Raw genomic sequence first — 11,714 nt, forward strand, 5'->3', positions numbered from 1 at the left:
TGTTTCAAAGATTTGTGTAGTATAGATCTAAATTTTTTAAATAATATTTTTATTGTAAATATAAGACAGAAATTTAATCAAAAATATTAAAAAATAAATATTAAATTTCATTAATTTTTATAGAAACACTTATTAAAATTTATGATTATATATTTATGTAAAACTAACATACTTTTTTTAACTTTCTATATTAATATAAATAGAATATATTATTGGTTAATATGTATGAACCTGAATTGAAAACAGAAACAGTCAAATTATGTATGAGTCAATATCAATAAAATTTATATTTTTAAATTTTAAAAATAAACGAAAGTTATATTAATTTTAACATTTTAATTCTGTAATATTATTAGGTTTTGAATAAATATTATTTTAATACAGAATAATTTATAAATATTGAGTGAACGTAATTGAATTACCCCTATTCAAAGTTGTATAGAGGGATATTTAGCAGTCTAAATGCTAGCTAATTTGTAAGGTGGCATCTCAGGATACGCGACTTTACGGTTTAAATCAAAGGAAAAAAACCTACTACCGAAACTCGTCACTATGGCAACTTTAGCGCTACAAGCAAAAGCATTTTATTTAAACAATACATTCATGCTATACAGATGCAAAGAGTATTCCACACCTTTATTCAACGTGCGATCGTAATTGATCCTCTGTAATGTTTGTCATATGTATGACACTGCTTTTTAAAGCTGCCAAAATTTTCAACATGTCCTCGATAAATAAAACTTTTTAAGTATCCCTACAAATAAAAGTGTTTTCCTTTTGTCGCTTGCAGCGCCAAAATTGCCGTAATGGCGAGTTTTGGTACTAATTTTTTACAGAAATGTCACCTTACCCGATTTGGTGGGGTCTAGCATTAAATAGGGGCACTTTAATTAAAGTCACCATATTTAAAATATATGCAATATATACGTATCATACATATTTCGCTTTATTTTAATAAATTAATACATAAATTATTCTTAATCTGTTCTATTCCTTAACTTGTTTCAATGCAGGATTATAGATATTAATTAACTAATTATCCAAGCTATTATTGAACTAAATAAAAAATAATTCGTATATTTAAATCGTTTAAAAATAGAAAAGAAATATTTAACGTGCCATAAAAAAAAATTATCTTTTGAATTTTTAATCTTATTAAAACACATTTTTTTATATTAATGCGTCAGATTTTTTGTTGAAAATATATTTAAAAGTGTTCATATCTTATTAAGAGTATCTACTAGATAGAAAAAAAAAGGAACCATCAGAAAATCGAGTATCTATCAGAAACCTCCTGAAGCTAATATGCGGTACCATTTGTTAGAAGATGCCATTAAATAAATAAAAATAAGAGAAATAACCCTGAAGAAAAAAATCCATCCCATCTATTCTACTTTAACAAAGTAAAGATCTGCTAGTTTTATCAAGCAAAAGATCACCATTCTCTGTCATTTAATCTGCTTGAAAAAATTAATCTGTAGGAAAAAAAAACAACGAAAAACTTTTGATTTTATAAGTTTAAAATAAATAAATAAATAAATAAATATATTAAATTTAGAAACTTTAAATGGAAAATATTTGACTTTTAAATTCGATTAAAATACTTTCTCTCTAAAAGGTACGAATTTTTACATCTTTGTAATTTAAAACACGAAAACAATTTTTAATCTATTCTGTTACTTGAACTGTAACATTTCGATTTCGTATGAATTTTACACAAGAACTTAACACTTGATGAGTGTGACACATTTCTTTAGTTCAGTTAACGGAAAAAGAATGCTAAATGTTTTTTATTATTAATTTTTTTATTGTAATAAAAATAATAAAATAATAAAATTNTTAAAGAAAATTTGTATATTTTACACACTCTTTATTAATTTTAAACATGTTTTTTTTAACTAAATTTTAAGATAAAAAAAATACCACCACTGAAGAGATCGTCCATAGTAAGTTCAAATTCCTGCTGTTCTTATTTTTAGAAAGTCTGATAAAGCTTGACTGTAACAAGCGAAAATACTCATTAAATATTTTATTTTAAAAATTTTTTGTATTATTATTTGAAGATTTTCAGTAGCTTAATTTATTTCCTCAAGGATAAATATTTATGTATACAATTTAAAATGACACGTTGTGGTATGTATTCTACTATATTACAATTTTACTTTCCCGGATGTTTATATATACATAACAAGGGAAAGTATTGAAATTGTGTTAGATTTGACCCTCAGAGTGTTTTCTAAATCTCCATGTTTTGAAACCTCCTGAATACAAAAACTAAAAATCAAATACAAAAACATTCCGTGGATGTTTATGTGTGTAAAGATTAAGAAACGAACAGTAGTTTGTGAATAAAGGACATTGATGCTATTAAATTTTGGTGGTTAAAGATCGAGGAGGTCTCATGTGTCATATAATGAATGAAGTTAGACTTAATGAAAATTTTACTCGTTATTAGCATTTACAATTAAAAAAAATAAAAATAAAACTTATTTCTACCCTCGAAATTAAACTTTTTTTTTGCCATTTTATAATAATTAAAAATATAAAAGTTTTTAAAATAAAATTTGGTAACAGGCGCCACACATAATTTTATTTATTATGATTAATAATATAAAAGTTATTTTTAAAATGAAATCTTATAATAGTCGGGATTTTTTAAATATTTAATTGGAATCAACTCAACTCAACAATGGAATCAACAATTGGAATCAATAAAATTGGAATAAACATAAAAAAACGTCTTTATCGATTTATATAGGCCTATATAAATCAATAAAGACGTTTTTCATGTTATATATATAAATCATATATGACGTTTTTTTATGTTGATTCCAATTTTATTCATCATGTTATGCTAATTTTAATATTGATGATCATGTGCGTGTGATACAAACATATAATAAGAGTTTGTATGTTACAAATTTAAATAAAAGCAAATATTTAGGCAAATGTTTGTAGGAAAATTTTATTTGCCTACACTTCTGCAAATTTTATTTGAAAGAAGTTCAACAGAGCATTTAAAAGTGGAAGTCGACTATTTTAGTATCCTTCTTGAAATGACCGAATTTTATAGGAATAAAGTTCGAACTGGCATAACAAAATGCATTGAGTTTAAATTCCATAATAATGTATGCATTTCAAACTTAAATTACTCTCACTGATAAATGAGCTATTCACCAAGAAGAAAGAGTTAAAATAAAATAAAACTTTATTAATGAAAACGTAATAACGAAGTGATTACAATGGCATAAGTATAAAAGCATACAGGTTTCATATACTATCTTGCAACAGATAATTTGCCCATAGATGTTGAAACTGCCATTCCAGTTTCCTCACACTGTGGCATCCCATCTATCACACAAATTCTTAATGGGCCACTCTGGAGATTAGACAGGAAAAGGAGGTATGGCAACTTGACGGAGACATTCCCGAGAAACTGGCCTAGCATTATTTTGCTAGAAAATGGACATTTGAAGCTGTGCTAAGAAAAACAACACATGAGATTACAGGATCTCCTGAATGTACCATTATGCCGTCAATGTCACTCTCACGTTACCAGGAGTGGCCAAAATGTCACACAAAATGGTTCCAGAAGTAGGAATAGGGTGCTGGTTAACAGTAAAGTAGGTGTATGTATATAGTAAAGGTAGGATTGAAGCACTCACCAGTGGTCCTTCATACTCAAACAGTGGTTGTCCGTTCTCACACAGAACTGAGATTTCGTATTAAGATCCGAGAAGCCAATCCGTAGCAATCTATGCTTATCTGTTAGCAAAGCTAACATCGTCAGCTTTGCTCGCAGTAGTGATTCTATCTGGCTGTGTGTGTAACTACTTTTGTTAATGAGTATAAACTAAAAGATGAAGAGTTTCAATTAAAAAAACACAAAATAATAAAAATATAACAATTTAGTAGAAAATACTTTTAAAGTAAACAAAATAATTTAAAAATTATACTTATTGACAAGATAAATTCGTTGTGGATTCTATAAATCGTTGGTAATGCTGTCTTTTATTTTTTGGTATTATATATGTCTGCAACTTATCTGTTAGCTGTAAATAAGGTGAAATATAGCTAACTCATATGACAAATTAAATAAATTTAATTATATACGTAATATATTTTAAATATTTCAAGAAATAATTTTAAATTTTTAGTAATATTCTTATATGTTTTATATGTTCTGTTAAACTCGCGATTATAATTAAATCCAATAAATATATTTGATATGAATACACTTGTTAATTTTTTGACAATAATTCTCAAATCACAATTAATGTATGTTAACTAATTAATCTAATTTGATTGATTTAGAAATTAATTATCAGCTCAATTAATTATCGTTCTAACTACTCCTTATTGATGATTGATAATCAATTATCAAACTAGTATTTGAAATAATATATTTAAATGTATTTTAATGAAACGTTTTCGAATAACAATAATAATAACAATAATGCAGAAAGATTAATTAACAAAATTAGTGTAAACGTAGATGAAGCTTTATCAATTTTTATTTTTATAATCTTTCAATCAATATTTTTAAAAGTATTATTTTAAAGAAAATTTGTATATTTTACACACTCTTTATTAATTTTAAACATGTTTTTTTTAACTAAATTTTAAGATAAAAAAAATACCACCACTGAAGAGATCGTCCATAAATTACGTAACGCTATTTTTATACGTTCCAACTACTATCCTACCCTTTTAACGCTCCATATGTCACACATACCCTCAAAATTACGTAACGCATATCCTCGAGCAACCTTATTAATTCTACAATACTAAGGATTAATACACAGCACGAGTACCGAACATTATGCTATTTAATTAATTAGATGTATAACGTACGAAGCAGTGACGTATACAGTACAGTTCAGTTCACTAAGCAACGTTTTTTTGGCGAATTAGACAACAAAAATTATGGCCAAATCTGAAAAGTGTCCAAAAAGATATTGGTGTAGCTTAATCTCTACATAATTAGATGATTTAAAGACCCTAACATTATGTAATGTTACGTAAATACCCCATCTTTGTAACGCTTCGTAATGATTGGCTGCATACCACCTCCCATATTTGCGTTACGCAATTTATGGGAGGCCCTAAATAGTGTAATTGGGCTGCAATTTCAAAAAATTGTAGACCTGTAAATGAAAGTCGCGACCAGATATGAAAATTTTCCCCTGAAAGGGGTTAGATGACCGGCACGACTCTATTGTTAAAGGAAAAGCATGATGTACAGGAGCAAGCCACTATTAATTTCAGGTGGAGAGCATATATTTTAAATAATTTAGAATTAATAATGAAATAATTACAAAGAAAGTTTGAGTAAGAAATTAATTTAATCTTCGTTCATTGTTAAATGTAAGCAAATTAATCATAAATTTTTATTTAAAAAAAATTTCATTACCGATTTTATTTAAAATAATTAATTTTAAAGAAGAAAATATAATAATTAAAAACAAAGTAACTGATTAATTAAATATTTAATTCGAACACAATTTAAAAAAAAGGAATTCAATTAATTAAAATTTTATAATTTGATATTCTAATTTTCATCATATTTATATTTTTAATCCAAAAAATTAAAAAAAATCATAATTAAATTTAAAATAATTAAAATATTTTAGAAGATATTAATTCATATTATTATTACAGTATTATTAAAATTTAAATTTTAAGAACTAAAAAGAATTTTTATTTTATTTTATTTTATTTTTTCTTTATTCTACTGACTTTGGTATAGAGAAAAAGTGAATTGGGAATTTATTATTCAATTTTTTCGCTTATGTCTTTTCAATCTTGATATCTTTCATCAGAAAAACATTTAAATTATAAAAATTTTCAATCGAATTAATCGCTGAGTAAAAAAAAAATTATATAAATTGAATAAGAAAAAAAGAAAAANAAAAATAAATATTAAATTTCATTAATTTTTATAGAAACACTTATTAAAATTTATGATTATATATTTATGTAAAACTAACATACTTTTTTTAACTTTCTATATTAATATAAATAGAATATATTATTGGTTAATATGTATGAACCTGAATTGAAAACAGAAACAGTCAAATTATGTATGAGTCAATATCAATAAAATTTATATTTTTAAATTTTAAAAATAAACGAAAGTTATATTAATTTTAACATTTTAATTCTGTAATATTATTAGGTTTTGAATAAATATTATTTTAATACAGAATAATTTATAAATATTGAGTGAACGTAATTGAATTACCCCTATTCAAAGTTGTATAGAGGGATATTTAGCAGTCTAAATGCTAGCTAATTTGTAAGGTGGCATCTCAGGATACGCGACTTTACGGTTTAAATCAAAGGAAAAAAACCTACTACCGAAACTCGTCACTATGGCAACTTTAGCGCTACAAGCAAAAGCATTTTATTTAAACAATACATTCATGCTATACAGATGCAAAGAGTATTCCACACCTTTATTCAACGTGCGATCGTAATTGATCCTCTGTAATGTTTGTCATATGTATGACACTGCTTTTTAAAGCTGCCAAAATTTTCAACATGTCCTCGATAAATAAAACTTTTTAAGTATCCCTACAAATAAAAGTGTTTTCCTTTTGTCGCTTGCAGCGCCAAAATTGCCGTAATGGCGAGTTTTGGTACTAATTTTTTACAGAAATGTCACCTTACCCGATTTGGTGGGGTCTAGCATTAAATAGGGGCACTTTAATTAAAGTCACCATATTTAAAATATATGCAATATATACGTATCATACATATTTCGCTTTATTTTAATAAATTAATACATAAATTATTCTTAATCTGTTCTATTCCTTAACTTGTTTCAATGCAGGATTATAGATATTAATTAACTAATTATCCAAGCTATTATTGAACTAAATAAAAAATAATTCGTATATTTAAATCGTTTAAAAATAGAAAAGAAATATTTAACGTGCCATAAAAAAAAATTATCTTTTGAATTTTTAATCTTATTAAAACACATTTTTTTATATTAATGCGTCAGATTTTTTGTTGAAAATATATTTAAAAGTGTTCATATCTTATTAAGAGTATCTACTAGATAGAAAAAAAAAGGAACCATCAGAAAATCGAGTATCTATCAGAAACCTCCTGAAGCTAATATGCGGTACCATTTGTTAGAAGATGCCATTAAATAAATAAAAATAAGAGAAATAACCCTGAAGAAAAAAATCCATCCCATCTATTCTACTTTAACAAAGTAAAGATCTGCTAGTTTTATCAAGCAAAAGATCACCATTCTCTGTCATTTAATCTGCTTGAAAAAATTAATCTGTAGGAAAAAAAAACAACGAAAAACTTTTGATTTTATAAGTTTAAAATAAATAAATAAATAAATAAATATATTAAATTTAGAAACTTTAAATGGAAAATATTTGACTTTTAAATTCGATTAAAATACTTTCTCTCTAAAAGGTACGAATTTTTACATCTTTGTAATTTAAAACACGAAAACAATTTTTAATCTATTCTGTTACTTGAACTGTAACATTTCGATTTCGTATGAATTTTACACAAGAACTTAACACTTGATGAGTGTGACACATTTCTTTAGTTCAGTTAACGGAAAAAGAATGCTAAATGTTTTTTATTATTAATTTTTTTATTGTAATAAAAATAATAAAATAATAAAATTCTTCACGATTTAATTTTATAATTTTCTACACTTGTTTAATTAACATGATATATTATAATTATACTAAGAGAGTTTACGGTAATTAACTTACTTAAGTACCCATTACATGTCTATCAAACTTTTTATGCTTTTTTCGAAATTATATATTAGATTTTTTTTACAAATTTATTTTTAAAATTTAATATTGTAATATTATTATATTACTTATTTTACTATATAAAACCTATTCAAAATTAACATTAATTGTGTATTAGTTAATTTGTAAGTCGTTGAATGCAAACTTCTTCAATACATTTCTTATATTGAAACATAATTTAAAATTAAAATAATAGTGTGGAATTGTTCGTTATAATATAGATTTTTTAAATTTAAATAAGAAATTATAATAAAATTTAAGAAAAAAGAATAAGCGTATGATCAATGAGGATAAGGCGAAAGTTTATTGAAGTTAGAACCGGATAATCGAAATTTTCACGAGTGGTGTGGCTCGAATATGGCGGGTCATTCCCCTTCCCCCCGTTGCTAGTGTGGTCGTGTTTGTGATGGGACTGTTCTCACCCCCCCCTGAAAGCACAGACAGATTTTTATGTAAGATTAAGAAAAAAACTGCATGTACGCAAGTCAATAATTTCTTTCAATTTATTTATTTATAGATTAATAAAGTTAACGTAATTTTGTTAAAATACAAAACTCATGAAAATAATTATTGTTATAAATTAAAAAGAAAAAAGAAAAAAATTTATTATAAAATCAATTTTATAGAATTTTTAAACATTCTTTTTATATAACATATCCTGTTTTGATTTAGTACTGTTATTTTGTAGCCACCATTATATTGACTAAGCTGAGGAAAACTGTATTTTATCCTATTAATATTGAAATATTTTCAATCATAAATCTTTAAATATATTGTTTTAAAGTAAGTTATTACACCAATTTTAAACTAAGCTATACATAAAAGAATATAGACGACACAGTAAAGTTAAATGATCGTATTTTTGTTGTAACTTAATTTCTAAGGAAAAAAACTATATGTTATTTATTTATTTATTTTCAAATACGCATAAAAATTATTTTAAAAATCGTCAGAACATTTAAAATTTTCTAAGAAATCGTATTTTATATAGAATTTTAATAATTAATAAGTGATGTAAAATTCCAATTGAGCAAGTAGGGGAAGTAATTGATGTTATAGTAATTATCATTCGGTTTAGTCGAAAGTAAAAATTACATATCGATTTTTAGTTTGGAAGGGAGATGATAAAAGAAAAATTTAGGGAGTTGTGTGTTTTCAACGATGCGAAAAGTATTACACGTGAACGGTTGATCAGCAACAATCCTTCTAACGTCATCATCCCGACTTTCCATTTACCAAAGCGGTCGTAACGTGTTTACGTTGTTAGTCACGCCCCTACATTACTCCCATCCTATCTACGTAATGATGTTAGGCAAGACCCACCAAGTGTGACATCGTTTGGATCGTTCGAGATAAACAAAAATGACATTTTGGGTATTAAAAAAAGAAGGAAAAATGAACCGAAATTTAAAATTTCTACACAAATAACAACGTCCTAAACCTTAAATTATATTTTATGAATTGTCGGCTTTTCGGATAATTAGCCTTAGTATCAATATTATAAGTTGGAAGTCTTCGGATCATTTATTAATTATTGTTTTTAATATAAAATTGCTCATTGTACTTATTTATATGTGAAAGTAAGTGTACTGTACTGTACTGTACAATCGACATTAAACGATAATAAAATTTATTTAAGTATGTAGGATTTATTAAAGTTTAACTGAAAGAATTCACATTGTATCCCTTTTTCTTGAGAGAAATAATATTCTTGATAAAGGAGCCAAAGTGAAATGTTATATGCAGGTGTTTTCTATTGTGTATGTGTTCTTTTTTCATGGAAAAAAGTTATTTGTAACTTTACTTGTAAGGAAAGGCAAATGGAAAACTCCAGATCGATACAGCACCGTATAGAAATTCTTTTGTATATAGCTTACTACAGATTTTACAATGAAATTTAGAGCAAAATTTAATCATAAATTAAATTAACCATGATATATACATGATAAATATTTTAAACATGATCGCTCTGTATTACCTCTTCCTTCGCCTTTATAAGCTTTAGCTCTTTTATCAGCAAGAGAACTAACTGCATCGATCTATACTTGAGCCTGATTTACAGCATTTAATGCCATAAAAGTTGAAATTTTGATGATGGTACCCTGTCGAACTTGACGCCATCTAGTGAATTTTAGTGGAGAGTTTTAAACAAATAAGAAAATAAGTTCTAAAATTTTCTTACATTAAAACAATTTTATTTTATTAAACAACATCATTTGTAATGATATTGAGCAAACGCGTTTTTTTTAAAGTTTTAATATCACAGTTGGAGCTTAACCATTGTTTCTGGATGTTCCGATATTATAAGTAAGCAAACTGGTATCGATGAAGGCTGGTCCATTGTTATAATCTTCTTCATAGTTTTGTCTTGGTCTGTATTGCTGCGGCGCGGGTCGATTGTAGTGCTGTTGTGTAGGAGGACTATATTGCTGTTGAGGAGGAGGACTATATTGCTGTTGAGGAGGAGGCCTGTATTGTTGTGGTGCTGTGTGCACGGGTTGCACTGGTTGGGGTGCTGGGCCCGGTGCTACTCCCTTAGCACCGTGTGCTCCTAAGTCACCCTCGGCGGTGAAACCGGTTTCTCCGGCGGAATACTTAATGATTCGCTGGCGACCCTCTGCATCTACATAACCATAAGCACCCTTTACAGTACCATCGGGAAGCCTTGTTTCTTCACGAAAACTTTGCCCTAGAGGGCCTTTTCCGGTGTCGTAACCAAATTTATAATCACCCTGAAGTTGTTGACCTATATTGACATAGTGGACGGGTGCTGGTGGATGCAAATTTCTTCGCTCGGGCAAATTAAATTGCTGCTGAGATGGAGTGTACTGCTGCTGCTGCTGATACTGTTGAGCTTGTACGGTTAAGCCAAAAATGGCGAATATAATCTGTAAATTTTAAGAAAAATCATTTTTATACACTCGTACAAGATATTTGAGACATTTTTTTTCCTACCAGAAAGTAATACTTACAAACTTAATCATGATTTTGGATGTTGGCGAAGTAGGCATCCAAACTCGATATGCGTTCAAACAAATGACCACCCTTTATATACTAAACGGGGTTTCCGGCCAATCGTACAGTAACCCAATTTTAAGACTTTGAAGGTTGAATCCAAACCTTGAAGAAGCATTGTGGAGGTGGGGCACATTCTCCAGACGATTCGAGATGACCTTAGTGACGCCGCGAGATAAAATGGGTCAAGTTTAACACAATTGTCGGCCTCCAAATGATGAACGGGATTCATGCTTAGGAAGAATATTTTTAGAATAACACCTTGAACTAATTTCCTTCCTCAATTAATTAACGGTTCTCCAGCTTATCTTCGTTTCATTCTTCAGGTTGTCTTGACCTGTCTTTTTTATACCTGTAATAATAAAACTGATCTATATATATATATAAATACGCACCTATATAAGGCGCTATATTTTTCACCTTCTGAATCAGAACAAATTTACTATATTTTTGAATTTTTGCTCTTTGTATTTTTATATTAAATACAAAATACAAGGGGAAAGTGTATGAGATTGACGAACTTTTTGCTTTAATTTACTGTGTTAATTCTACTATACATTTATCTATAGGGGCTACAAGTTACATTTGATTAAAAAAGAATAATGTTGATATATATGTCTGAGTTTATATAGTTTACGAGTCAATCTGTAGGGACTATAATATTCATATAACAAAATACAGCTCTGTAATGAAGATATTCATAGAATATAATCGTATAATTAAGATAAATACAGTTTTTATTTAAAATTAGTTTATTTATTAGAAAGTTATATTAGTTTTTATTATGAGTTTGAATAACTAACTTTAAAGGTTATTCCAGTTGATATTTAACTCTATTCATTCTAAAAAATACTAAACCAGACATGTTATACGAATAAATTTGGCAAATTAACTTATAAATTC

At 27.0% G+C, this 11,714-nt stretch overlaps 1 protein-coding gene across 1 annotated transcript; it reads right to left on the reverse strand.

Moving 5' to 3' along the window:
• Positions 1–10,046: 10,046 nt before the first annotated feature.
• On the reverse strand, positions 10,047–10,825 carry LOC111638883 (DNA-binding protein K10-like). The gene is made up of 2 exons (XM_023384655.1): positions 10,769–10,825; positions 10,047–10,684 (listed from the first exon to the last, which is right to left on the reverse strand). The coding sequence occupies exons 1-2, from the start codon at positions 10,805–10,807 to the stop codon at positions 10,070–10,072; spliced, it is 654 nt and encodes a 217-aa protein (XP_023240423.1). The 5' UTR covers positions 10,808–10,825; the 3' UTR covers positions 10,047–10,069.
• Positions 10,826–11,714: the final 889 nt, after the last annotated feature.

The sequence above is a fragment of the Centruroides sculpturatus genome, unplaced genomic scaffold (assembly GCF_000671375.1).
Source record: "Centruroides sculpturatus isolate CEXI.00-Female unplaced genomic scaffold, Cexi_2.0 scaffold1292, whole genome shotgun sequence".
Lineage (NCBI taxonomy): Eukaryota > Metazoa > Arthropoda > Arachnida > Scorpiones > Buthidae > Centruroides > Centruroides sculpturatus.